This window comes from Phalacrocorax aristotelis, chromosome 25, assembly GCF_949628215.1.
Source record: "Phalacrocorax aristotelis chromosome 25, bGulAri2.1, whole genome shotgun sequence".
NCBI lineage: Eukaryota > Metazoa > Chordata > Aves > Suliformes > Phalacrocoracidae > Phalacrocorax > Phalacrocorax aristotelis.
The window spans coordinates 2952277-2979311 of NC_134300.1; the positions used below are offsets into that span (position 1 = coordinate 2952277).

Sequence of the window (27035 nt, forward strand, 5' to 3'; positions counted from 1 at the left end):
CAAACAGCATGTAGACGTGGCACTTCAGGGCATAGTTTAAGGGGCCTGGGAGTGTTGGGTTGGCGGTTGGACTTGGTGCTCCTAGAGGTCTTTTCCAACCTTAATGATTCTATGATCTCACCCTGCTACAGCACCTGGGGCCGGTTTCACTCAAGACTCGCTCTCCCACTGCCCGCCCGTTCCGGGCTGTCGCACAGAGGGGTTTCTCCAGGCGGCAGCGGCGCAGCCCCCGCCCTCCCATCCCCCCCACAACAGCCCTCACAACAGCGGCGCTTTTCCCCAGCACCGCCAGGTGTTTTAATATGCCGTCAAGATGACTCAGGCAGAAATAAAGCTGTGTTCCCTCCTGCTGCAAGAACATTTTGGGGAGATCGTGGAGAAGATAGGGACGTATCTCATCCGGACGGGCACGCAGCCACTGCGGGTGATCGTCAGTGACACGGGGCTGCTGCTGGATCAGGTATGTCTCAAACCCGCCCGCGTCGGCTTTGGCCTGGGCGCGATTGGAGGCGTTGGATAACGCAGCCTGGGCCGCTGTGGTGTCAGCCTGAGCTGTCGGTCACGGCCACTGCTGCTCCTGAAGGGAAAAGTGGTAGGAAAACCTTGAGAAGGACAAATGAGCACTTTGATGCTTATAAAAAACCAAAAATCAGGTGGGTTTTCTTAAGTGGGAGAGATGGTTTGTTATCTCACTTAAGAATTACTCTGGGAAGGGGGAGAGCATAACTCTGACTTCTCTGTAGGGAGCAAAGGCAGGGAATTGAGTCTGGAGGGACCGGGGTGATGCGCAGGGATCAAGGTGGTGACACAGACACCGGCAGCTCGGCACCGGGGAGGGTGACAGCGGGGGGAAAATGGTGGCTGTGCATGGAGGCAACGCTCCGCGACCGCCGCGAAGGGGGGCGAGCGCAGGGCGGGCTTCTCTGTCAAGAGAGACCCCTCTCGAGCCCCTCGAGAGGTGACCGAGCCCCGCTCTGCCTCGGGCAGGTTAAGAAAGCCCTTTGCGTCCTCATCCAACACAACCTGGTGACGTACCAGCTGCAGAAGCGAGGTTTCGTGGAGTACGAGGCCCAGTGTAAGCGGGTCCTGCGGATCCTCCGCTACCCACGTTACATCTACACCGCCAAGACCCTCTACAGCGACACGGGGGAGCTCATCGTGGAGGAGCTGCTCCTCAACGGCAAGATGACGATGAGCGCGGTGGTGAGGAAGGTGGCGGACAGGCTGACTGAAACGATGGAAGGTGGGAGTCTCCTCTTAAAAAAGGGAGTGGGAGGAGGTGCAGCAGCTTCCGGAGGCCGGTTTTGCTCAGTGGACCTGGTACCAGAGGCTGTGTGGGCCATGTGGCAGCAGAAAGCTGGCCAGGGACTTGGAGAAGGAGCCACCCAAAGTGGCCTCGCTGCCAGAGGGGTTAGAAATGCTGGCCCCCACCCCAAAACGGCCGCCGAGCAGCCCGTCCGCGGCGGCTTTCTGGGGACCACAGCATCACCTCGTCCTCTGGAGCCGCAGGAACAACCAGGTGCTGGCAGAGCTTGACGCCGCCGTCTCTGTCCTCTGGCCTAGACGGGAAGACCATGGATTACGCTGACGTCTCCAACACGTTTGTGCGCCTGGCGGACACACACTTTGTGCAGAGGTGCCCGTTGGTCCCCGAAACCCCCGAGAGCCCCGAAGTGCCGCCTCCCCCCGCGCCCACGTTGGTGATCAATGAGAAGGACATGTACGTCGTGCCCAGGCTGAACCTCGTAGGTGAGGAGCCCCTCGGGGTAACCCCGGGTGCCCCCAGACGGTCAGTGGGGTGTTTGGGGAGCGCGACCGTGACAACAGCGTGTTGAAAAGCAACCGCCGTCGTCTTTGACAGGGAAAGGGAAGCGGAGGCGATCGTGCGACGAGGAGGAGAACGGCGAACACAAGGCTAAGAAGCAGAAACAAGATGGAGAAAGCTCGGAGGTACTGGGGACGCTGAAGCAACGTCACCCGCGGCTTTGCGGGGCGGTTAATCAGAGCTGGGTCTGGAGCAGATGGGAAAAGCGGAGGCAGCTGCCTGTTGGGCAGGATGCTGCCTGTCTCCCGCATGTAACCGTTGCCGGGGACACACCTCTGTCCCTGTTCCTGCCAAGGGCTGAGCTCCTTCCTCCTCCTCTGAGCTTACGGGCTCAAGGGATCCAGCATCTTCCCGAACAAATTCTCCTGGGGGAATCAAATAAGCAGTTCTGTGCCTCCTCGCCCTCGGTTCCGCACCTCCTCACCCTCTCGCTGTTCCCCCACAGCCTCCGCCCGATGATGGCATTTACTGGCAAGTCAACATTGACCGGTTCCACCAGCACTTTCGAGACCAGGGGATCGTCAGTGCCGTGGCCAACCGCATGGATCAGGTTCGTGGAGGTGCTCGGAACCCTCCTGCAGTCGCTATCCACGTCTCGGGGGGAGCGCGATGGTTTTGTGGTCGTGGTGGGGAAGGATTTAAACCCTGCTCCGGGGCGGGCTGGGGTGGCCCACGTTCGGTTGCCGCTGCGGGAAGAGCCCGGGACGGAGGTTTTCCCACACTAAGGGCCGTTTCCTTCGCCCCAAAACCAGACCAGCAGCGAAATAGTGCGGACGATGCTGCGGATGAGTGAAGTGACCACGTCCTCCAGCGCACCGTACACCCAGCCGCTCTCTTCCAACGAGGTCGGTGCCTGCCCCTGAGGAGTCAGGGTGTAGCCGAGGCCTTCCTCCGCTGGCACGGCTCCGGCTCCGGCTCGGGCAGGAAAAGCCTGCAAAGCGCCTGCAGACTCAGGCAAGCTGCTTATTCCGTTTTACCCCACTTATACTTGCCCGGTTTTCCTCCCGTAGATATTCAGATCTCTTCCAGCCGGATACAACATTGTGAAGCAAGTTTTGGACCAGTATCTCACCCTGTTAGCGGACGACCCGGTAAGAAACGCGGGATTATCTCGAACGCGAGGACTCGGTTGTGTAAAGCAGCGAAACGCCGCTCGCCGGCGGCTCCTCGCCGAGCTCCCTGCGCCCCGAGGCCGTGCCGCTCGCCCCTCCCTTTAGCCACGCGCTGGGGAGGTCTCGGGCTGAGGGAAAACCAGTTTTCTACTGATATTTAAAAGATGCTGAAAAAATTTTAAAAATACAGGCTGCTAAGAGCCACGTTCTTAGGCTGTTCTTAGGCTGCTAAGAGCCAAGATACTTTTTTTTTTTCCCATAAAATCTATGAATTACTTTTTACAACCAAGATTTTAAGAAAATCAGGATTTTTATCACTTTAGGATATACTGAACTTCTTACTTTTCCTCTTCTTGTAGCTCGAGTTTGTGGGTAAATCCGGGGACAGCGGCGGGGGCATGTACACTGTCAGTATCCTTTGTGGGGAAACGACCCGAGCCGGTGTTTTCCGGCACATAAACCGATGCCCGAGCGCCGGTGTTATCCCTTGACCTTGATCTCGTCCAGATCTTCACAAGGCCCTGGCATCTCTGGCGACGGCAACCCTGGAGTCCATCGTGGAGGAGAGGTAAAACAGTGATTTGGAGACTTTTTGGCCCTTTATCGCTTCCTTCCGCTGACTTGTTTTTTTTTTCCTCTCCCGCTCAGATTTGGCTCCCGCTGTGCCAGGATATTCCGCTTGCTCCTGCGAAAGAAGCATCTGGAGCAGAAGCAGGTGGAGGATTTCGCCATGATCCCGGCCAAGGAAGCCAAGGACATGCTCTACAAAATGCTGTCGGAGAACTTCGTGTCCCTGCAGGTGAGGGCGGCCGGCCCGTCACCAGCGTGCAGGTAACGCGAGGGCCGTGGGGACAAAGAGCGAGGGCTGGCAGCGCCGGGCGTAGAGGCCTCCGAGGTCGCAAGGACTTCCCTGAGCGAGAGCCAGCGTCACTCTCCCGCTCCTCACGAAACAACTCCCCAGGCGACAGGCGTTTCCGAGCGTCGCCCCTGCGAGCGAGGGACGCTGCGCCCCGCGGGGGACACCGGCGGAGCCCTGGCTCGGGCCCCAGCCCCGTGTAGCTGACCCTGGGCCGGGGCCGTGCCGCAGGGTGAAGTCCTGTCCCCTTCTCTCGCCCACCGTAGGAGATTCCCAAGACTCCGGACCACGCGCCATCCCGCACCTTCTACCTCTACACCGTGAACGTCCTGTCCTCCGCGCGGATGCTGCTGCACAGGTGCTACAAGGTAGATGGCAGGTGGCGCCGCGCCAGGGCTCTGCTCGGGCCGCCTGTCCCTGTGAGCCGCTGGCGCCAGCCTGATCCCGGCGGGTCCCCACGTGGCTGCCCTCCACGCCAGTATTCCCAAGCAGGGGGGCAAACCCAGGCCCCCCCCAGGCGTGCTCCTGCTCCGAGCGATGGAGCCCCGTGGCTCTGTGCCACCACCACGCGTGGGTGTTGTCCTCCGCCACCACCACCACGTGTGGTTATTCTGTTCCTCCACCACCACGACCACGACACGCGGTTGTTCTCCTCCACCACCGCCGCAATGCCTGGTTGTTATCCTCTGCCATCACCACGTGCAGTTGTTGTCCTCCTCCACCACCACCACCTCCTCATGTGGTTGTTCTCCTCCCCACGTGGTGGTTGTTCTCCTCCCCACGTGGTGGTTGTTCTCCTCCCCACGTGGTTGTTCTCCTCCCCACGTGGTTGTTCTCCTCCCCACGTGGTGGTTGTTCTCCTCCCCACGTGGTTGTTCTCCTCCCCACGTGGTGGTTGTTCTCCTCCCCACGTGGTGGTTGTTCTCCTCCCCACGTGGTGGTTGTTCTCCTCCCCACGTGGTTGTTCTCCTCCCCACGGGGGCCTCACCCCACCCCATTTCTCTTTCTTCCGCCCAGAGCGTGGCCAACCTGATCGAGCGGCGTCAGTACGAGACCAAGGAGAACAAGTGAGCGCCGGGGCTCGGGCGTCCCCAGGGAGGGGAGGGTGGCTTTGGGGGGGCAAAGCCGCCATGCTGTCGTCCGTCCCCCCGCCAGGAGGCTGCTGGAGAAGTCGCAGCGGGTGGAAGCCATCTTGGCGTCCATGCAGGCCACGGGCGCCGAGGAGGCGCAGCTGCAGGAGATCGAGGAGATGATCACGGCCCCCGAGCGCCAGCAGCTGGAGACCCTCAAACGCAACGTCAACAAGTGAGCGGGGCCGCGGGGCCGGGAGCGGAGCGGGCCGGGGGTGCCAGCAGCCTCCCTGTGCTCCATCTGTCCGTCCGTCTGTCCCCCCAGGCTGGACGCCAGCGAGAACCAGGTGGACGAGACCATCTTCGTACTGGAGTCCTTCCTCGAGAGCACGGTGAAGAGGCCGTGAGGGCGCCGGGGCCGGGGGTCGCCGCCCCCACCCCGCCCTGGCGCTGCTGAGGACAATAAAGGCGAAGCCGCTGATGCTGCCCGAGTGTCGCCGGGTCCCGGGGGCGGGGCCGGGGGGGCGGGGCCGGGGCCGGGGGGCGGGGCCGGGGGAGGGGCTCGGCGCCGTCCTGGGGCTGGCGCGGAGCCGGCGGCCGCCGGCAGGGGGCGCGATGGGAGGCCAGCCTGCCGCGCCCCCTGAGGCCGCGCCCCCCTCAGGCCACGCCCCCTCGGCGGGAGGGCCACGCCCCCGCAGCGCCATGGCGGGGCTGGGGCGCGCGCTGGTGCAAGTGCACGTGCGGCGGGGTGGGGCGGGGCGGCCCGCGAGCTTCGGGCAGGTACCGGGGGTGGGGGGGGAAGGGGGGGGGGGTGCAAACGGGATGGGGAGGGGCAAGGGGGGGGGCACGGAACGGGGGCGGGGCGGGGGAGGCCGTGGTGGCCTTACGGTGCTGTGGCGGCAGCCATGGTGGCCACCGCAGGGCCACGGCAGTGGCCATTGCACGTGGCCATCACGGTGGCCATCACAGTGCTGTGGCGGTGGCTGCCACGGTGCCAGCGCGGTGGCCTTGGTGGTGGCCATTGCCGTGGCCATCGTGGTAGCGGCTGCGGTGACCATCGCGGTGGCCTTGGTGGTGGCCATCGCCGTGGCCATCGCAGTGCCGTGGTGGCGGCTGCGGTGACCATCGCGGTGGCCTTGGTGGTGGCCATTGCCGTGGCCATCGCAGTGCCGTGGTGGCCATCGCAGTGCCGTGGTGGCGGCTGTGGTGACCATCCCAGCGGCCACCGTGGTGGCCCCAGCACCCTCCCCGTCCCTCCCCGCAGAGCGTCACCGGCACCTTCTGCTCCATGGCCGAGGATGTGGCCGTGGTGAGCTGCGGGCTGCACCGCGGCCACTTCCTCCTCTCGGACGAGGCCTTCCCTGGCTCCACCCTCACCCTCCTCGAGGTGGGTGGGGGCCAGGGACCCCTGAGGACCCCCCACCCCAGCTGCCATCCCTCCTGACGCCCTCCCCTCCCCGCAGCGCCCCCGGTCCTGCCCCGCCAAGCTCCTGGGGTCGCCGCCACTCGCCCTCCCCGCCAAGCTGCGGGGCCGGGGGGTGGTGGCGGGGGTGGCCGTGCTGCTGCGGGCCAGCACCGGCCGCATCCTGCTCACCCGCCGCACCAGCACCCTCCGCGTCTTCCCCAACGCCTGGGTGCCGCCCGGTGAGTCCGGCCGGGGCGGGGGGAATGGGGTGCTGGTGACTTCAGGGTGCCCCTGACCCACCATCCCTCTTGCAGGTGGGCACGTGGAGCCAGGCGAAGAGGTGAGGGGTGGGGACAACATGGGGACGGGGCGGGGGGCACCCAGCCTGGGGGCACCCTGACCCCCGCCTCGGCCGTAGCTGCTGGCCACAGGCCTGCGGGAGCTGGAGGAGGAGACAGGGCTGCGCCTGGAAGCCGGGACCTTCTCCTGGCGGATGCTCGGCCTCTGGGAGGTGAGAGCCTGCCCGGCTCGGGGGGGCTCCGCACTGCCACCCTGCCCCGCTGAGCGCCCCACATCCCCATGTCCCGCAGTCAGTCTATCCGCCCGCGCTGAGCCAGGGGCTGCCGCGCCGCCACCACGTCGTCGCCTACCTGCTGCTGCTCTCCGCCGAGCCCCACGAGCGGCTGGAGGTGCGCGAGGGCTGGGGACCAGCTCCCCCCCCCCCCCCCACTTTTCCTCCCCCCGGGGGGGTGGCAGCTCCTCGCCTGAGGAACTGTTGGGGTTCAGGGCAGGATGCGTCCCAGTGAGAGCGAGGTGAGCGCCTACGCCTGGCTGGAGCCCCCCGTCCTGGAGGCCATCGCGGCCACGGAAGACGGAGCCGAGAGCTTGGGGAACGTCCCCAGCGCCCTGCCGGCCACTGTGGGGTGAGGACGCGGCCGGAGCCGCCGTAAGAAAGGGGGTGCAGAACCCCCTGGGGCTCCGTCCCCAACCACCTTTCCCCCTCTCAGCATCACGGAGCTGAGCCGCGGCTCCTCCAGCAGCACCCAGCTCCCGACCGCAGCCCTCCTGAACGCGGCCGAAGGGGAGGACGTGGAACACCTCAGCGCCGGCACCAGGTTCGCCCTCCGGCGCTGGCTGGAGTCCCTGGGGGAGCGGGAGCGAGGCCGGCCCGAGGGCAGCGGCGCCCCAGCCTGCGCCTGCCCCCCAATGCAATAAAATGGCTGCCAGCGGGAGCGGAGTCCGTGTTGGAGCGGGACGGGGGCTCTTGGGGAGGCAAGTGGGGAGCGGGACGGGCGAGGGGAGGATGCGGCTTCGGGGTCGGGCACCTGCCGGCCAAGGGGGGAGCTGGGTCCACCCAGTAGCGGGCGCTGGCTGGGCTGGTTTCCCCGGCTCCAAGCCGCTGCCGGTGCCCGTGGCGGGGCGCTGGGTCGACAAAAGACGTCACCCCGGGAGTACCTGGAGCGGCGCCACCAAGCTCCAAACTGGAAGCAGAGTCCTCCTCCAGCGGGGAATTTCCAAAATCCAGAAGTCAAGGAAATCCAAAAAGCCATTCGGAAGGGTTTCGGAGCGTGGGCAGGAGGATCCCAGCACCCTCCTGCTCCCCAGCTTCTCACAGCAGAGCGGCAGCGGTTTGCCGGGTCCTCTGGGACTTCCACCTTTATTGCCTTGAAATATTTACCGCGGTTACGATACAAGAAATAGGAAACGGCCCAAGCGGGACAGTGTGCGCCGCTCCCCCCCGTCCCCGGCCACCGGCAGCGCCGCCGCCTCCGAGTTCGGGGAAGGAACAGTTCAAATAAAAGGTGCTAAAAATAATTGCTACGCGCGAGGCCTGGCCGCGCTGCAGCCCCGCCGCCGGCTGCGGGACCGGGGAGACGCGCTGGGGAACGAGCCCGTTGTTGGGACGCTCGCGAAGCAGCGGGTGCGTCGCCGCAGAGGTTACAAACTAAAGTACACGTTTAAATAGATAAATAATTTGTGCAACGGGTGACGCGTCGTCCCCCGGAGCCGACGCAACCTTCGGTTAGTCCTCGCGTAGGCGGAGGAACGGGGGAGTCTTTGGAGTTTTATATGTACAAAAGCTGCGACTGAAAAATATAGATCATCTGTTTGTTCCCTGTACAGGTCCGCGCTGGGAGTATTTCAAAGGAGGAAAATCTCCCTTTTTTCTTTTAAAAAAATACATCGTAATTACACCCACGCCAGCACCGTCGTGGAGGGACGGGACGGGCGGCTGGAAACGCGCCCTCGGCGCCCGTCCCCACGGCCTCAGTCCAGGGAGATGACGTCCGGCCTGCAGCCCGGCAGCGCCGCGCCGCTACTTATCGCCCCGCCGCGTCCCTGGCCCTCCCGCAGCGCGCCAGTGGAGACGATGCTACTGATGCGGCCGCCGGCCGGGCTGGCGGCGCCGTGGGATCCTGCCAGCGCCGGGGCCAGGGGGTTCACGTTCACGAAGTGGCTCGACGCGCCTCTGTACTGGAAGAAGTGGCCGAGCGCATCCTGCTCGTCCAGGGAGGTGATCACGGAAGGGCTGTAGTGCTGCCGGGCGAAGGGAAGCCCCGCGTCAGCTCCGGCCACACGCAGCCCTTCGGGGGGGGGGGGGGAGCACGCGCCCACCGAGAGGACAGCTCGCACAGGGGTCGCCCCCGGGGCTCCCCAAACCGGTGTACCAGTTTACCAAGACCATCAACACCCGCCGCCTCGTCGGCACAGCCCGGGATGAGAACGGCCGAGGAGACGCGTGGCAGCAGCCAGAAATAAAGCCCAGCACAGAGAAAGACGACGGAGCCTGCAGCGACCGCCCCGGAGGTCCGTGCCCGGCCCCGAGCCGCCCCCGCGCAACGGGGACGGGAGAACGCTCGGCGACTGCCGCCAAATCCCCCCGCTTCCTACCATTGCTCTCCGCCTGCGTGGATTCAGCCTCAGAGAAGGAAAGTACTTCCACCTCTGAGCCCCCGGCAGTTCTGAATCCACCTTAACAAGGAGGAAGACGGTGGAGGAGGAAGGTTGGCTGAGCAGAGAGGGATGTGTTTGCCAGTCTGCAGATTTGGCAAGGGGGAAAGAAAACCGAAACAACAAAAAAAACCACGCCCCCCCCCCCCCCCCCACTTACCTGATTTTCACTTTGAAGGAAGGAAAACAAATCCAGACCTAGAAAAATAGAAAGGGGGAAAATAAATCTCTTGACAGTGACTGAACTTCTGGCAGGAAGAGGAGCCAAAGCGTGGGGACGTGGAGCCGGGAGCTGACGGGTTCAAAGCGCCTCTGAGCACTTGATACCCCGCCGCGGTCAGCTCCAGCTCCATCGCGAGCTCCTGCTGCGTTCCTGCAGCCCCCCGTGACTCATCGCGTGGCCTCAGCACCGCAACAGCACGGGGCGAGTTCAACGTCGCTTCCCTAGAGCTGTCGCGGCACCGAAATCCAGACCCAGCAGAGCTCAGCAAGCGGCTGAGGGCTGGGTCGGCGCAGCCCCGTCCGGGCTGGTGGCACCGAGACGCTTCCGACCGTGCCGCAAAGGCTGCGCGCGGGTGCGGGGCAAAGCGATTCCATCGATGGCAAACTCGGCGCGAGGGACGGGTGAGCGGCACCCGCGGGACTGAGAGCGCGTTTCAGGGCTCTGCCGCTGACCTGGCAGCTCCAGCCCGGCGCCTCGTCCCTCCGGAGAGCTGCCCGTAAAACCAGGCTTTAAACGCCGCCTACCCTGGGGACCATCGAGGCGCGTCTCGTTCCCATGAAGCGCCCGGGGACCCCCGGACCCGCCGGTTTCTGGGAAGGGTTTATTATTAACTTATTATTAACCACAGCTGCGAGCCTCTCCCTCTTTCTGCTGGGTACGGGGGCACAGCCCGCACCCCTCCTGCCAGCCAGGAAGACGAGGAGCCCGCGACAGGACGTCACGGCCGCGTTTCCTTGGTGGCCCCGGGACACAGTAACCAGCCAAAACCTGGGTTGTTCCTCCCCGCCGCCTCCAACACCCAGATTCCAAGTGGCTGTGTCCGCCAAGGCCCACCTGCAGGCCCCTGGAGAAACCTCTCCCCGGGAGGGAGGTGCTCTAGGTTCCTTCTTCCCTCCCCTGCGTTGGGCCAGTGAATTCTGCCCCTCAGAAATACTCACCCGGCTCCGCAGCAGCTGCTGCCAGGCCGGGAAGGGCTACGTGTGCGAGCGGGCCCGAGGCCCCCGTAGCTCAGCGGGAGAGGCCGGGGCACCGGCCGGCGCCGTAGTCTGGTAAACTGGCACCATCGTGCGTATTGGCAAAGCGCTGCCAGAGGTCTCTGTTGTTACCTTGAAGCTCCGAGGGCAGCTGGTAGGCAGGGTGGTAGTCGGTAAGGGGGAGGTTGGAGAGGTAGTCGCTGCCGAGAGCTGCCACGGGAGGACTCCGAAGCACAGAAGGCGGCTGGTGATCAATACTCAATACCCTGGAACAGAACACAGACCCGACAAACCTCAACGGAAGCACAACAGCATCGTTATCAGCAAAAATAACCCCCCAAGCCCCGATGCTACCACGCCCACAGCAAAAACAAAGCCTCCCTCTTGCGCGCGGTGAAAGCCGGCGTCACCTCACCCTGGCCCGGCGCGGAAAGTAGCAGCAGCGCTTCCCGGGGCCGGAGCGGGCTCGGATCCGGTCCCCGCGACGGCATCGGCGCTCAGGAAAGGAAGCAAAAGCAGCCAAAGCCCAGCAGAGCCGGGGGGTGCCGGTGCTGCCTTACCCCTTGGGCCCCGGCGCCGTCGGAAGAGCCGTGCCGGAGACCGGGCATTGCTTCTTGGCAGGCGGCGGCTCCTCCTCGTCCGACGAGCTGTCCAGAGTGAGATCGATAACCTCCACCTTTTTCTTGCCCTCCGGAGAGTTCTTGCCCTCGGAGCTCACGGCGTGAAGGGCGCTGGCTGCAGAGGAAAACCAGCGATCGCCTTCAGCTGCTGAAACGGAGACGAGCCCAAAAGCAACCGCCCCTGCGAGCGCTACGACATAGACTCAGGACTTGCACAGAGCTCGTAGCAAACCCACGCCCCGTCCCAGAAGAGAAGCGTCATCCCCGCACTAACGGCGAGGTCTCCATAGCCACCCCCGCCCCGGCATTAATGCTGCAGTTTCAAGAAGAATCTCCATTTTTCTTGCTTTTTTCTAGCACTTACTCCACAGCGGTGGGCTACGTGCCCAGCGCGCTGCTGGTATTTCACCATGATCCCAAATACCAGTTCCCGGATGGGATCTGAAACGCTCCAAATGTCGCCTTGTGAACGTAAGAAAAAGCTCTGAATGTTGCTTTGTGAACGTAAAAATTGTAACTGTAAATGTTGCTTTGGCAAAACAGGATATCTAAAGAAAAAAACCCACAGAGCTGGTGACCGTAGCGCGCGTACCCTCGATGCCAGCGAAGGCCGCCGCCTGGCACACCTCCTGGTTCTCCTTCTTCGGCTTCATGGGGCACCAGGAGCCGTCCTCCATGAACTGTATCTCGTCGCAGTCCGTGCAGGAGTTCAGGATTTCCATGAACAACCTGCCGGGCGAGAGCACAAGCTGGGGAGGGCAAACACGGCAAGGACTCGCGCCTAAATACGCGCACGCGGGCGGCAGAAACGACAGGGGACCGCTGGTGCCGAGGCGTATTTAATCAATCAATGTAATTTACGTTTTATAAGAAATAAAAAAGGATTTCTCTTCTAAAACCTGTGCCAACGTCACCTGGAGGGTGGTTTCGCGATGGGCTGTTCCAGGGCCCCGTTCAAACCCCGGTAAGCGGGTTCCCTCGTTACCGCCTCCGCAGAGGCCGCCAGCAAGGAAGCCAAGATTTTGACAAAGGCTCCTTGTTCTTCGGGAGAAACCTCTCCAGATTGGCATCAAAAGCGGTTCAGGGCATGGAAATCGGATTTTAAGTTGCCGGAGGCCGTAACTCGTGGATATACGCGACCGTCAGAGGGTGAGCCTTGGAAGATAAACGTTACAAGGCCGAAGAGCGTGCGCGAAGCCTGCCCCGCTCACCCGTCGATTATCAGGTTGTCGTACGGGGCTTTCTTGTCGCACACAGGACAAGTCCACGTGGGTTTCTTCTCGTTCATCTGCAGATACAGAGCTGCGTCGAAGCACTGGAGGTGGGTGCACGTGGTGGCTCGGCAGGGCACGATCAGCCTCATCTTACCCAGCTGCCGGGACAAGAAGCGGGAAACGCAGCCGGTTTTGCACGAACCGCCCCTCACGGCGCCGGGCAAAGCCAGCGCTGTCGCCCCCCGTGCAGTCCCTTCCCTCCCCTGCCCAGCGCTCTAGCAAGACGTTGAGCTAAACATCAAGGAAGAATTAACGTGCGAGAGAAAACAGGCTCTCCTGAGGGCGTTGTTGCCTTTTCTTTCTTTTGTTTTAGGCTCGCTTCCACCTCGAACATGTGCTAAAGGTGAAGGACGAGGATCAGGTCAACGGAGGACGTTTGTTGGCGGCTCAGGCCAACAATCTCAGCGATTTTTTTTTTTTTAAAGCATGAAAGAAAGCGGTTCTGCTTTTGTTTTTTAGGAATCAAAGCTGACTTTTCAACAAAAAAGCAGGGCGGCAGCAGCGCCGGCTCTCACTCCGAAGCATTCTCATGCAGCGGGAAGGTAAAAGGGGAAGCTGTTCGCAAAGGCCTGTCCGAGTAAAATGAACCAAAAAAAAAAAGGGTAGAAACCTACTGGACACATCAGGGAAACTCGTAAGCTCGTCGTCGCTATCTCGCTGTCGGGATCAGCTGTCAGTTTTTCTTTGACTGAAAGAAGAGGAGGGGAAAAAATAGGTCTCCTGTCAACATCCTCCTCCTTTTCCACGCGTGCACGCGGAAGGCGCGATTGCTAATTTGCACCGCGACGCTTATTATCCAAATTACGGGCCGGTAACGCTTACGACGGCGGATGTTATTACTGCCGGGTCAACAGCTCGGGCGAGAGTCCCCTCGGCTGGCCCACGCGCGCAGCACGAAGGGACGGTCCCGACCTGCAAGGTTTCACAGCCTGCCCGTGAAAGGGCAGCGCAGGCTCGGCGGGAAGCAGCGTACGATCCCAGCGTGAGCAGCACCGGCACCCCTCCCGCTGCTCCTCCGCGGGCAGAGCGTGGCAAGTATCGCAACGGGGCGGGCAGCGAGCTGGAGAGCGGTTCGGTTTAGGGCTTCGTGGAGCGGCAGCGCCGAAAAAGAATCTGTCATCTTTACGATCCTCACCTTCCCGTCGAGTTCGCATCAAGAGGGCTCAGCCAGCGCCCGCCGGGGCGGGTGAGAAGGGACACCCGCCAAGAGCTGCGCTGCCCTCGCCCGCGGCTGCGCACCGGCTCCGTCCCCCCCACCCCACCCCGCAGGGCGGTGGATCAGGCAGGGTTACGCCTTCCCTTACTCACTCAGGGCTCGCGAGTGGTCTGGATTTCGGATGCCCTTGGCTCTCAGCTTCTGTAGCAGCGTCACCGAGGTCAGCTGCTTCACCAGGTACACCGACAGCGAGTAGTTCTGTTGAGAAGAAGCCGGCGCCGCTCAGAGCCCGAGCGCCCCACCAGAAAGGGGAGGGCCCTCGCGGCTCTGCACGGCTCGACGCTGCTGCAAGAACGACCTCGATCCCGCCGCGCGGACCCGAGGCTGTGAAGGAGCGGCAGCGAAACGGGGAACGGCTTTCGCCTCGCCTCACCCTGCCGAACTCTGAGGACCAGTTCACCACAATCGTGTTCGGGACAGTTGCCGAAAGTCGCGCCAACGGAGTGATGTTGACGGGGCGGCTGGGTCGTTTGGGCTCTGCGCCGTTCTTTGTGGGCGGGAGATAACCCTGCGAAGGCAGAAAGGTTACCCGGCGTAAAACAAATTCTCCCCGAGGTTTAAAGCCACGCAGGAGAATCTCCAAGCCCGACCTCTTCACGCCACGTCGCACCTTAGAGCCCGCGTGAGAATTGATCTACAGATCTCAAAGCAGTCCATTATTATTATTATTCCTCAACGTTAAGAAATGGGGAATAAAGGTTTCCCTCACGCTGATGAGCGCGCTGGGGTCCCATCGCAAGCCCCCCCGAGCACAGGTCTGTCAGCCCGTGATGGGCTGCGCACCAATGGCGTTGAATTAAAAAGCGAATCCTCCCCGGTTCAACGAGGCTGGGAAGCTGGAAAATTACACCTCCCCCCGTGCCAAAACGCCCGTCGATCTTATTTTTGCTTCATCACATCCACGGGCCAACGTGGTTCGAAACCCTCCCCGTTATTCAGAGTGCCTCCTCCGTATGTCAGAGGTTGGCGTCGCCCTTTTTTTCATCGCCCTCCCTTCGACTGGGCCGCTCGAGACCGATTCAGCGGCCACCCGTTAGATTAAGCAGAGGCAGCGTTCTGGTTGAGCTGCTGCGATGCGAAAGCCCATCCAAACAGCTTCTCAGCTGCAGATGACTCATCCAAACGAAGGCAAGAAACCTCATCCGAGAGCAGGAACGGGGGGGGGGACCCTTCGGCCAGCTCGCACCTCCCGTGCACTTCCCTCTTTCTGCCCCTCGAGGCCGGAAACAGCCTGGTTTTATTTAGGGTTTTTTTGTCTTTTTTTTTTAAAAGCAGGTTACTAACGGTCTCGGCCAAAACCAGGCAGAATATCTGAGGCAAAAAATGCGAAGCTCTCAAAAATATTAAGGGAGCGGCTCCGGCAGAGGCTGTTCTGCAGGTTGGACTGCAAAAAGAGGCAGCTACGGCGGAGCGAAGGCAGCCCGGGGCGGCTGGCAGGGCGCTGGCCGGGGCCCGTCAAACCCCCCACACCTTCCTAGGCATGGCACTGAACCGCGTCCCTTTTTGGACTGGAAACCGGGGCGAGCACCATTTCTTACCACGTTTTTTTACACATTACCCGGCACAAAGGAGCCCAGCCTGCCGACCGGAGCGTCCAGGTCTTCCGGCAACGCGATAAACTAAAGGCAGTGCCGTCACTCCATTAAACTCAGATTTTTACTCCGTGTTTTTATTTGCCAGTTTCTCGTCAAAAGAGGCATTCCGAGAAACAAGAGGGAATCTGCCGGCTGAAAAATCAGGCCCAAGGTTTGCATATTCTTCTACTTAAAGACCACTCTCCTGGGATCAAAGAGCAGCTTTCAGCACCAGTCCCCAGCCCTCTCACACGAAGTAGGGTTTGCACCCCGAGCACGCCGTTCCCTCAAGTCAGTCTTTAATCTCCAGAAAATACGTTTCCGCTGCGCTGGCTGGCAGCCGCAGCCGCGCTAAAGGGCGGGCTTTAGTCTACAACATATTAAGAAGAAATAAGATTTACTCACAGGCAGGGGACAGAGTTTTCCATTGACCTTGACAAATAAATTAGGAGGGAAGTAATCTTCTTGGGGACAGCTGGTTTCACACAAGCAAAACCTGAGGAGCAGGAGGGAGAAACCGGCGAGTGAGTGGCGACAAAAAGAAAAAAAACAGCAGCCAAACTTCCCTCGAAAAGGGAAAAACGTTTCCCAAGCAGAGCGGATCAACGGGCAGAGAACACAGAGGCAGGCGACAGCCCCCGCGTGTTCCAAACCCTACGCGCGGCCGAAGCGACAGGAGACACAAGACGCGACGCCGGCGGCTTAAAACAATCGCTGAGGGCACGCTGCGAAGCGTGCGGGGGCAGGGCCGGTTTTATTCGGCCCCGGTGACAATCTAAGCTATCCAGAATCGCCGTTTCAAAGGCAAATGGCATTTCTCTGGCCTAATGCCATTCCAAAAACCGACGGGAAGCGAGTGAGGGCGGAGGCGGGCCGGCCAGCGCGGGTGCCGTTTGGGGTGAAGGAGTGCCGTCCGCCCCGAGACAATTCCCAAAGCAGCAGCGGCGGCGCGTCGGATGGTTTAATCCAGGTTTGGGCACGTTCGTGTCCAACTTCGCCTCTGGATCCTGCAGCTCTTCGAGGTGTGAGGAACTATACCTGTCCAGGTCCCCCAGCAAAAGCACCTGAGGAACTAAAAAGCGGCGTTTGACCCAAAGCGAGTCTCACGATCGGGCGGGCTGGGCTCTCCGCCACCACGTGACGTCCGGCCGCCGCCGCCCGCACCGGGGAATCGTTTAGGTGGGGGGAAAAAAAAACAACCCTTTAAGATCATCGAGTCCAGCCGTCGGCACCAGCGACCCAGGCAGGGCTCCGGTCCAAGTCCTAATCCCATTTAATCAGGCGGCCGCGCGCCCTCTTTTCTCCCAAAGGAGGGTGCTCGGCCGGAGACGGCTCCCCACGCCGAAAGCCCGGCCCCGCCGAGAGGCAGGCCGTCACCGCGGCCGGCTTTGTCCGCGCTGCGGGACCAAGGCCTGGCACGTCGCGCCGATGCAGAGCCGCGCCACCAACGCTCACGAGAAATAAATCTCATCTCCTCGGGTTTTGACCTCTCTCTCCCTCTCTCGGCTTGCCAAATAAAGCAAATGATAAAACTGAGAGTTAATCTTTGCCTCGCCTGGGAACGGGAGAACACAGCGGGAGAGCGGGAACGATCCCGCCATCGTTCTTAACCCCTGCGCTAAACTTTGCTGAATAAGGGTTCGCTTCTTCAGGCGAAGGGATGCGCTCGCGACGCCCCAGGAGACCCCTGAGAATAAAATTTAACGGGCAAAGGCTTAATTTTAAGAGTTAAAGGTTAAAAAGGTTAAAAGCACTTTTAAAATTAAAAGGGCCAAGGGCTGAACTTCGGGCAAGAGCCCCTCAGTTCCTGTTCAGCACCGCAGGACTTAAATAACCACCCTGGCGCCGACTGCAAGAATCGGGGGGGAACCCGCAGGTATTTTCCGGCTCACGCTCGCCAACGTGTCTTGGATTTTCATGACTAACAACTGGGCAAATATTTAAAAAAAAAACACCCTTTGGATTTTAAGGTAACGTTTCTGCGTCTTATTCCACCTTTTGTGACGAACCTGCCAACAGGCAAAGAGTTACGGAGAAGAAGCAGCGAGGTCTACGTAAGCGTGCAAAATTCGGGGAAAGATTCCATTTCACTGCGCTTGAAATCAAGAGAACTTGTGCGAAGGCCCGGCCGCCTGTGCCAGCGAAGCGTCACCCTCAGACGGTTCGTTAGAGAACCCCTCGCTCCCGTATGGAAACCGGTGCTCCGAACACGGAACACCCCCTCCGAGCGATCCGCCGCGCCGGTTCAAAGCGAATCAAGCGCTGAAGGCCGGATCCACCAGAACGACGGACAAACGGACACGCTGGCTCGGGGAGGACTCAGTGCCTTCACCGAATAGGCCTTGCCTTACCTTAATTGCACCTGTACGGTGTAATCGCATTTGGCGCCCGGTAGGATATCTCTGCAAGAGAAAAGGAGGTCTTAAGGCCGGCGGCAGCGCTCAGCAGGGAGCGACAGCTACAACAGCCAAAATTTTTAGGAAGTTACAGGGATAGCGAGAGGCGGGAGGTGTTTTACGAATAACCCGGCGCAGCTCAGTTGCGAAGAGGTCGGCGCTGTCCGGACCAGGAGGCAAAACTCCCAAAACAAGGCCACAAAGCGAAAGCCCAGTGGGGAGAGGAGAAAAATCAACCTCCAAGGTTCGTGCCGCTGCCGAGTCGTGAGAGTACGATGCCAACCGCAGCCTCGCCGAGGCAGACGAACCGCGGCGGAGGCCGGTCCTGAATTTTGGGATGAACTTGCATGGTTTTAACCCAGTTACCACATTTTCTCTCTCCCAGAGCGTAATTCAGCTCCGCAGGCTCTTGGGCAGGTCCAGGAGCAGCACAGCACCGCTGACATCAAGGAACAACCCTTTTTATGCCCAACTCGGCATTTTATTCTCCCGTACTGAGAATAACCACAGCAGAGACACACAAATCGTTTTAAGATTCGGCTCTTCCTCCTACTCCGGCCGTCCCCGACCTCCTCACCTGCCGGCTCGCTCACCCCAACTCAGCCCGTGCTTTTCCTCCCGACTCCGTTCCGCCGGGGGAGACGGCGCAGCCGCAGCGGGGAGGCCACACGCGCTTTGCTCGGCACCCGGGGAGCCACCCTTTCGCTTACCGGGAGGTGAGGATCTGCTGAACTTGCTGCGGGGTTAGAGCAAAGGTGAAGTGAGCTTCTTCAAACCTCTGGCTGTTCGTTGAGGCTGAAAGAGAGGATTTAAGAGAAATTAAACCATCGTTGGGTCATTTTTACACCTGCAGGCGCTGAGACTCACTGAGCATCCGCTAAAAGCGGAAGGCAATACGGTGTCAAAATTATTGGCAGTTCCGTGCAGGGACCCTTGAGTCCTCGGCCACGTCACCAAGCGCCAGGTCTGTCTGTCGAGGCAGATATTTGGTTTCCATCATTTTATTTACAAAAGAAAACCGCGATCCGGGAAAGTAAAGTGGTTTGCGCTGAGAGCAAACGGCGAGGACGCGGGGAAACGCACCCCCTTGCTCTGCCGGGTCTGCAGCAGCCTCCCGAGCCCTGGAGGAGCCAGACGGCGTTGCCCAGGGATCAGCGGAGAGGTCGGGAGGAGCGAGACTGAAAGCGGAGCTAAGGGAATGCCAGGGGTCATCCACTGCCCTAGAAATTAGAGCAATTGCTGCGGTCAGGGAGTAAGTACGGCTGCTGAACAATAATCGGGCGCTGCCACTTCCTCCTCGGGCACACGGACGGAGTCACGGGGAATTCAGAGAAAACCAGCCATGGTCTGACAAAAAATAAGCACGGGTGGAGAAAGCCACGTCACGGGAGAGTCGAGAATTTTACGTGAGGGTTAGGGATGAGCACGGTAAGAACACGTGAAAATAAACCAGCATTTCCCCCTCTCCTACCCTGACCTTAACCGAGCCGCTTCCTTTGCGCCTGAGCTTCCCCCTGGGTAAAACCGGCAGGTGCCCGCCTCCCTCGCAACAACCTGAGCTGTTTCATCGGCACCTGCAGAGCATCACTACCCCGGACCGAACACCGCCCACGTTTCAAGCCAACGTCATTTGCAAAAGAGACGATTTGGCCTCTTCCGCGCCCGTTCTTACACCCGTGGGGAGAGGTCCTGCGCAGCAGCAGCTCCCGCCGGAGCTCGGCGGGACGCGGAGCACCCCCGGCTCAGGAGCAAACGAAGCCGAGGGCGTTACCCCAGCGGCACGTGTTGGCGTAAATCGCACCTTCCGGCCCTCTTAGTTCTTTCACGGAGTTGGGTAACGCTTGCACGACCATCCGAGGCGACCAGAGGTCCGCAGAGGAGGAGGTTAGCTCCCTGGCCTCCGTGCCACCTGCCTTCCCAGAGGGACGCCCTTGCTCCGGCCTCCCCAAAAAGCACGTTCAAGCGCAGATTCCTCGGCGGGGTTTGGCTTCTCCGGCCTCCTGCAGCTCAGGAACGCGAGGAATGCGAGGCCCCGAGTTTCCTGGCAGATGACCTGCCAGTTCGACAGGCTGGCAGCCCCAGTCCGGAGGAATTCAGAGGAATTTTGAGCATCTTAGGATTTCCTGCCTGAGCTTTTCGCGCTCTCGATGATAAAATCACGTCCCGATTCTGCTCCAAACAGAGCCGGGGTGAAGCCGCCCGGCGTCAAGGCGGTGCTAACCAGTACCCACCGTTTTCTCTGTCCTCTGCCACCTCTATAATCAATCACCAACCTCCACCTTACGACCCGTTTATAACCGGCGTTACGGCTCTGTCGGCAGCCTTCATCCGGCCCGGAGAGGGACGCCGACGCCTCCGAAACCCCCGGAAACACAGCCAGAGGCGTGGGGAGGGGGAATGCCGAAGCCTGGGTCTTCCTCACCTGCAGCAAACAGAGCGTGGCGGGAGCAGGAGGCTTTATCATCAACCCCGCGTCGCTGCCTTCACCCATCACCGCCCTCCCTGTTTTCTCATGATTACTTCCCACCTATTGCTTATTTTGGGCATTTTTCCAACGCCGCGACCTTCATAGCTGGATACTTATAACAAACTGTCCCGAGGAACTAAAAGAACAGAACGGGAAGGGGACGTTTACACAGCTGAAGGGGAAAGAAAGACACAAACCACCAGGAGCCAAAAATAAAAAGCCCACGATCCCCTGGGAATTACATCAGAACTCTTTCAAGTTCCAGCACAAAGACATAAATTTTTATCGGGGGAGAGAAAAAAAAAAACAACCATTTCTTCTGCAAGGCGAGTATCCCATTTCAGGGCAGAGCCTTAACCGCAGGTTGTCTGAGGGAGCGAACAAAGCCAAACCTAAGAAAAGTCAGTTTTTAGCAAAACAGGAGCGAAACCAACCCTCCCCAAAGGGCGCGCGGCTTGCGGCCGAGCACAGCCACGCTCAGCTCCACTTCAGCAAACGTGACCTGCGTTTATAGGAAAGAAAAACAACCCTGAATCCAAGCGAAAACCATCTGAAAGGCGTAAGGTGGGTGGATCTAGGCCAGAAGGGCTCGACCGACAGTAAAAATACAACTAGTAGCTTACTCTGAAAACCAGAATAAATCTCCCTGCTCCAGGGGCCCGGGTCAGCCCCGGTGCGGCAGCGCTCCCAAACCCACCGGGGCGAACGCCGCGCCGTACGCCTCCCCACCGGCGTTTTCAGCGAACTCACAACTTTTCTGGAATTCGGCAAAAACCCCGGCGGTTTGTTTTCCCTGTTTCACACACGGGGCAGCATCGGAGCGCTCGGCCTCCTCATCGCGTCGAGAAACAAGCGGCTTTGCCCTTTCACCGTTAAATTCGAGCCCCCTCTTTGCCTCCTGCTCAAGGTCACGTTGTCTCGCCAACACGGAGCCGACCTCGCCTCTGCAACCAGCTGGACCGTAACGTGTAAACCGGTTCGTTAATTTTATATATTGGAAGGTTTTAGGACCCCGGTTTTGTTAATAATTCAGGCAGAGTCAGGACTCAGCTGTGGCAGAGGAGTTTTAAGGAGCTGTTTTGCTGGAAGTTGCAGCACCAATTGTTTGCAAAAATAACCAACCGCTTTCTGTAACGCACTCTCCCGGCGCTCGCTGAGGCGGTCGGAAAGGGAGCCCGCGCCACCTGGGCCAGGCTTTGGCTCTCCGGGGGTTAGGACCCGAACGCTGGCGTACCACGGGCCAGAGGAAGCCTCGCAATTCCCAACACAGAGAAAAGCCCGGGCTCTACCAGGTGAAAACGATAAATAACCCAGAATTTACGTAGGCTTATAAAATACACGCTTAACAGGAGAGGTGTCGGCTGGGCGAGAAATACCCTTTTTCAAGCAAATAAATTTGGAACGAGACCGACGAGCAGCTCAAAGCTCCCACGCGTGGGCCACCAGGAAACCGGCGTTGGGGGTTATCGGCCCAGACCAGGCGAGGGCAGGAGCACCTCTGCTGTGAGGAGGGGGCTGTTGGGAGGAGAGGCGGCTCCACGGAGACGTTATTGCACCTTTCAGTACTTGTAAGATGAGGGCAAGCTTTTTAGCAGGGCCTGCAGCGATAGGACCAGAGTGACGGTTTTAAATTAGAAGAGGAGAGATTCAGGCTAGGTAAAAGGAAGAAATTATTTATGCCGAGGGTGGCGACGCCGGCACAGGCTGCCCAGGCAGGCAGTCGATGCCCCATCCCTGGAGACACCAAGGCCAGGCTGGACGGGGCTCTGAGTGACCTGGTCTAGTGGAAAACGTCCCTGCTCAGGGCGTGGGGTTGCACTAGGTGGCCTCGGAAGGTCCCTTCCCACCCAAACCCTTCTACGCATCTACAAAACCCCGCTTCCATCCGGATATATCAGCCTTTTGAATCCACGCCGCCGGCCGGGCGCAGCCACGCCGCTCCCGCTCCGTCGCCTCTGCCCGAGGAAACAAAAGGAGCCTCCAAAAAGCAGGAGGAGCGAGCGGTTTCCAACGTACCTAACGTGGTGGGTTTTATCAGCTCATCGTAGACGTCGTAGAAGGGCAGCCTCTTCATCTTGACGTCCGGGTGGACGGGGTGGACGGGCGACGATAAGCGCTGAACGTCCGCCTCGTGCTTGGGCGCCGGAGGCGGCAAGGCCACCGGCACGGCGCCGGAGCCGCGGTCGTAGGGCAGGTGACACGCCGTGCCCGGCGCCAGCGCGGCGGCCGAGGGCAGCGGCCCCGCCTGAACGTGGAGCATCGACAAGTCCGAAGGGGTTAAGATCTTCCTCGGGAACCTCCGCCGGTACAGCTCTTTAATTTTCATCTGGACAGCCGGGCTGCAGCCAGATTTCAGCAGCTGTAACGCCTTCGCGAGAAGTTCGTGCTTCCTCCCACTTTTGTTCCTTCCAGCAAAGCCCAAGAGAACTTGTAATTCTGATACCCTAAAGCTCATAACCATGTGCTGCAAGAAAATAAAACAACTGCCGTTACAATCGCTGCGCGAGCGGACGCGGGCCAGAAACAAGCCACGGGCTCGCCGAGGAGGATGGTGGAGGCCTTGGGAGAGACACTGTCAAGTTTGAGGTTCCCCTCGTCATCAGCAACTCGCCACTAGCAGAACCGTCATTATTTAGGCTTGGGTTTACTTTTAGCTCCTTTGCTCAGATCTGGGAAGGCAAAAGGCGCTCGCTTCCCGACCCGACGGAGGTCGGAGCAGGTTCCGATCCCCAGAGGACGGCTGAATCGCCTCCCCTTCAAATAAATGCTGACAGTTTCCCCCAGGGCCAACCTCGCCTTTAAACTAAAGCTTTTTGTACCTCCCTGGGTTTAAAGCTCTCGCTTTAAGGCCTCTCCGGGCTGGCTCAGAGAGGCCAAGCCCCAGGGAGAGTGCGGAGGTTCTCAGCCCTTGCTTTCATTCTTTTATTTCAAAAATATACCTTGGGAAGGCCCGGTTTTGGCCCGGGCAGACATCAAATCCAAAAAGAGACATTGGTTATTAAGGGAAGGCCACAATTAAGGAAAAACATCCCTCACGCGCCGCCCTGCCTCGCTGCAGAGACTCTCCCCACCAGCGACCTGCTAATTCTCACCGTGAGCCTGGCACACCTGACAGCGTTAAGTTGAAAAAAAGTCCGAAAAGGGGAAAATAAAGAATTATTCCCGTTTCACAGAAGGAAAAATAAAAAAGGGTGTCGGAGACCCCTCGGCAGTCACAGCAGGCAAGCTCATAGCAGACGTAGAAAGTCGGCTCGACCTCATGGTCGTCTGCAAGATCATCCTTCTCCCGACCGCGCAACGCGATTCCGGAATTACTTATTTAAGCCGGCGTTTAAGATGACAGAGCGCGCTAGGAAGCGCCTACGCGCTCGCAGGCGCGTGTTCCTACGTGTCACGGCACAATCTTTTCTTTCGAGCAAATAAAAAAGGGTTAAAGCGGGGGTCCGGCAGCTCCCAGCCCTCCCCCTTGGACACAAGGGCCCGAGGGAGTCTCGGCGCCGCTCTGCAGCTCAGAAGAGTTTTCCTTTTAGGCTCCCAAAAGGCATCCGATGCGGCAGCGGTAGGACTGTTCTCAGATCAGTCACAGCTTGGTGGGGTTTAAATCCGCGATGCCAGTTCCACGGAGGGGCTTCGCCCGGCTGCCACAGAGCACCAGGGCGGGGAGAGGGGAAAGGTTGGCTCAGAAACACCCAAAAACCACAATCCTTTTGATAAAAAAAGGAAGCAAAATAAAAGCTGGAGTCTCATCAGTTTAACGGGAGGCGTATTTTACCTTCGGATTGATTCTCAAACCCAACGGAGCTGATTTTCCTTCGGGAAGAGCTGACGGGAACATCTCGACTTTACATCCAACAGACCCGAGTCTTCCAGAAGCGCTTATAAATGCCGAGTTACGCGGCAGAGCCCCGTAACAGCCCCGTAACCCACAGCTCAGTCGTCAGTCCATTCCGGGCCCCGCACCACGGGGTTTTCAGGCGGTTTAATTCGCCGTATTAGGACGGCGTTACCCAAAATGCATCCTCCCGGGAGGATGGTGGGGCAGACGTCCTGCTTCCCAGCAGGGAAAAAGAAAACCAGGAGAGCGTTTGGTGAAGTTTGCAAAGGCGGCTCCGTCGGTACAGGAGCGCCGGGCGGTCCCTGATGCCGAACAGAGGAAGGTTTTGCGTAGAAAAAACCCAAGGTCGCGTGGGATTTGCCCATCACCTTCACCGGGCGACACGTTCAAGAGAAGAGTGATTAATTTGATCCTTCCCCCCTCCCTTTGAAGGGGTTTGTTAGGAGCAGGAAACGGCTGTCGTTTCAGAGGAAAAAGCTCGACTTGGGGTCTCTCAACTTTGACAGTGCCTGTTTTAAACAACTCCCAGAAAAGATACCGTAGGGACGCGCATCAATCAAATATTCCTCCCGCCAACTCCCTCTGCATCGGAAAGGACCCGACCTCTCCCCACATCCATCCCCCCGCAAATCCTCCGGGCAGAGCCCCTCGACCGGCAGGAGATCAGTGTAGCATGGGCTCACCAGCACGAGATTCGCATTTATCGTTAAAAACCGCTCGCGCTCGTGACATAGGACGGCTGTGTCACCACCGCCGCAGCAGCCGTGGGCTCTTATCTACCCCCGAAGCCTCTCCGATTGCTGCCCGGAGTGTCGGAGCAGCGGAAAAAAAAAACTCCCTTTAGGGCCGTAAGAGATGGCAATCGAGAGCTCCCGGAGGGCACCTGAGGCTCGGGCAGCGGCCGGCTCCGCGGCAGACTCGAGTCCGATCGTGCCGCTGTCGAACAAGGCACGTCCGCGAACCTCTTCTCTTTCCTGGGGAGTCACCGTTCGGTCTTGTAAAGGCAGGAAAGCGTCCTAAGCCAGCTACGGGCTTTATAAGGAGAAATCATTTCGGTTTTGACCAGCTCCTCTTGCTTTTACAATGAGACACAGATGGGAAAAAGCTTAAACAACCTCCTGGCGAGGAAACCAGAGAGGGGGTCGGGGCAGATGGGCGAGGGAGCGGAGGTTCAAAAACAAACCGGAGAAGCCTCAAATAAAGACAAACTCCAGCGAAAGGGCCGGCGCCCGGGGAGGGTCGAACCCCAGAGGACTAAAATCTGCGCACTAAGCCACGTCTAGACTCAAACCGGAATTCCTCCGCGGGGGTTTATCCGCAGAGGGAGCGGAGCAGAAAACATTACGGATGCTTCGCCCTGGGTCGCTCTCAGCTTTACCGTCTGCTAAACTCCATCCCCGCGTGGCAGGACGAGGGATGCAGCTGCCGGAGCTCGGCTTCTGCGCGGCCCCAAGTCGCCCAACTACAATTATCGGATCCGATTTCTCCACTAATATTGTTTTGCCGCTTGACGGGGGCTCCCGTGGCAGTCAGGCTTGAGTTTTAGGGGAGGGAGAAAGATCACGCCATAAAGCAGTATCAAAATTTGGATCGGGGGGCCGCTGCTGGAAAGATTACGGATAAATATGACTCCGGAGAATTATGTTCTTGCTGCGGCTGGCTGCCAAAAAGGTGCCGGTTCCCAAATGTCTTGCTGTTCCCAGCACGGGGAAGGGGGCAGGACGCCTGGGCCGCTTCAGCCAGCTAAGACCTATACTGCAGCCTGCGGGGGGGGGAAGTGTTAAACCACTAACAAGGAGAAGGGGGGGGGGGGGGGGAAGAGAAAAATAGAAAAAAAAAAAATCAGCTTTGGAATTAGTTACCAGGGGCAATTTCATATTCCAGAGGCTGGTGGGCAAAGGTGGTGACACACTCTGACGCCTAAAAAAAAAAACGAGAAGAGAGTGGAGGGAGATGAAGCCCCGTCCAGCTGCGAGCGCCGGTGCAGCACCACCATGCTACACGCTCTCTGCCCCCCAAACCTGCCTCCGCAGCGTCCCCTCTCCTGCCTGCCGACCCCCCGGCATCCTCCGAGGCTCTGAACCGCGCCGGCTCTCCCTTCCTTCGGGTTTCTCCCTCTCGGCTCCACGGCTCTGCACCTCCGAAGCCCCCCTCCTCAAGGTCTCTGGGCCCCCTCCTCTCGCAGATGAGCCCACCGGGCTCGCTGCCGCGCTCGGCCTCACCCGCCGCTCGGTGCGCAAAGGTCCGGACCCCGGCGCCCTCCCTTCGCCCCCCCTGGACCCTCCGCCTTCTCCCCACGGTGCTGCCCCCGAGCCGGGACCCCACGGCTCGCCTCAGCCCCCCTGCGCGCCCCGACCCCGCCACCCTCGCCTCTGCACCCCAGGCCGGCTCCCCCCAGCCCTGCTCGCCCGCCCCCACCCCACGGACCCCCGTACAACCCCTCGCCCCACTGCCCCGCAGCCCCCCGCTCCTGCCCCACACGGCCGCCCCGTCCCACTCCCAAACGCCCCCAGCCCCACGCACCTCCCTGGGCCCACCGCAGGGTGCCCCGGCCCCACACGTCCCCCTGCACCAGGCGCCCCCTCGGCCCCCACATCAGCCCCAGGCTGCCTGAGCCCCAGCCCCACACCGCCTGCCAGACCCCCACACTGCCTGACCCCATCTCCACAGGCCCCCTGAGCCCCCCCAGACCCCCTCACTGCCTGACCCCATCTCCACAGGCCCCCTGAGCCCCCCCAGACCCCCACACTGCCTGACCCCATCTCCACAGGCCCCCTGAGCCCTCCCAGACCCCCACACTGCCTGACCCCATCTCCACAGGCCCCCTGAGCCCCCCCAGACCCCCACACTGCCTGACCCCATCACCACAGACCCCCTGAGCCCCACAGACGCCCTGAGCCCCACACTGCCTGACCCCATCACCACAGACCCCCTGAGCCCCACACTGCCTGACCCCATCTCCACAGGCCCCCTGAGCCCCACAGACGCCCTGAGCCCCTCACTGCCTGACCCCATCACCACAGACCCCCTGAGCCCCTCACTGCCTCACTCTCTCAGCCCTCCACAGCCCCTGCCGCCCCCTCCCCTCTCCCTCCCCCCGCCCCGCCGCACCTCCAGCTCCGCCATCTTGGGCGCGGCGGCGCCGCCGGGGGCCGAGGCAAACTCCGCGACCCGCCGCGGCCGCAGGGCGCCGGGGAGGGGCGGCGCCGCCAGGGACCGTCGCGCAACTACGCGCC

General features: G+C 60.5%; 3 protein-coding genes across 21 annotated transcripts; 2 read left to right on the forward strand and 1 right to left on the reverse strand.

Annotated features, from left to right (window-relative positions):
* Positions 1-313: 313 nt before the first annotated feature.
* POLR3C (RNA polymerase III subunit C) lies at positions 314-5349 on the forward strand. The gene is made up of 14 exons (XM_075074880.1): positions 314-460; positions 988-1243; positions 1564-1749; positions 1862-1950; positions 2271-2375; positions 2578-2670; positions 2836-2916; positions 3297-3348; positions 3445-3505; positions 3586-3736; positions 4060-4161; positions 4811-4860; positions 4949-5098; positions 5189-5349. The coding sequence occupies exons 1-14, from the start codon at positions 314-316 to the stop codon at positions 5268-5270; spliced, it is 1605 nt and encodes a 534-aa protein (XP_074930981.1). The 3' UTR covers positions 5271-5349.
* A 70-nt stretch (positions 5350-5419) lies between these two features.
* On the forward strand, positions 5420-7500 carry NUDT17 (nudix hydrolase 17). 3 transcript variants are annotated; one of them, XM_075074887.1, is made up of 8 exons: positions 5420-5643; positions 6083-6250; positions 6327-6507; positions 6583-6608; positions 6687-6779; positions 6859-6957; positions 7055-7191; positions 7276-7500. In XM_075074887.1, exons 1-8 carry the CDS (start codon positions 5479-5481, stop codon positions 7481-7483), a joined length of 1077 nt encoding a protein of 358 aa, XP_074930988.1. In that variant the 5' UTR covers positions 5420-5478; the 3' UTR covers positions 7484-7500. The 3 variants fall into 3 exon arrangements, with proteins under 3 accessions (XP_074930988.1, XP_074930990.1, XP_074930989.1); XM_075074888.1 differs by having other exon boundaries at positions 5424-5643; positions 6128-6250; XM_075074889.1 differs by lacking the exon at positions 6083-6250 and having other exon boundaries at positions 5421-5643.
* Positions 7501-7908: 408 nt separating this feature from the next.
* Positions 7909-27013, reverse strand: PIAS3 (protein inhibitor of activated STAT 3). Of its 17 annotated transcripts, XM_075074869.1 has the most exons (18): positions 26911-26926; positions 25662-25719; positions 25417-25561; positions 24683-24831; positions 21981-22428; positions 18208-18292; positions 17453-17503; positions 15507-15597; positions 13901-14035; positions 13620-13725; positions 12926-12999; positions 12249-12409; positions 11630-11766; positions 10978-11152; positions 10550-10683; positions 9381-9418; positions 9161-9241; positions 7909-8806 (listed from the first exon to the last, which is right to left on the reverse strand). In XM_075074869.1, exons 5-18 carry the CDS (start codon positions 22423-22425, stop codon positions 8537-8539), a joined length of 1983 nt encoding a protein of 660 aa, XP_074930970.1. In that variant the 5' UTR covers positions 22426-22428; positions 24683-24831; positions 25417-25561; positions 25662-25719; positions 26911-26926; the 3' UTR covers positions 7909-8536. The 17 variants fall into 17 exon arrangements, with proteins under 17 accessions (XP_074930970.1, XP_074930967.1, XP_074930969.1 ...); XM_075074866.1 differs by lacking the exon at positions 25417-25561 and having other exon boundaries at positions 24683-24874; positions 26911-26977; XM_075074868.1 differs by lacking the exon at positions 25417-25561 and having other exon boundaries at positions 26911-26932.
* Between the last annotated feature and the right edge of the window lie 22 nt (positions 27014-27035).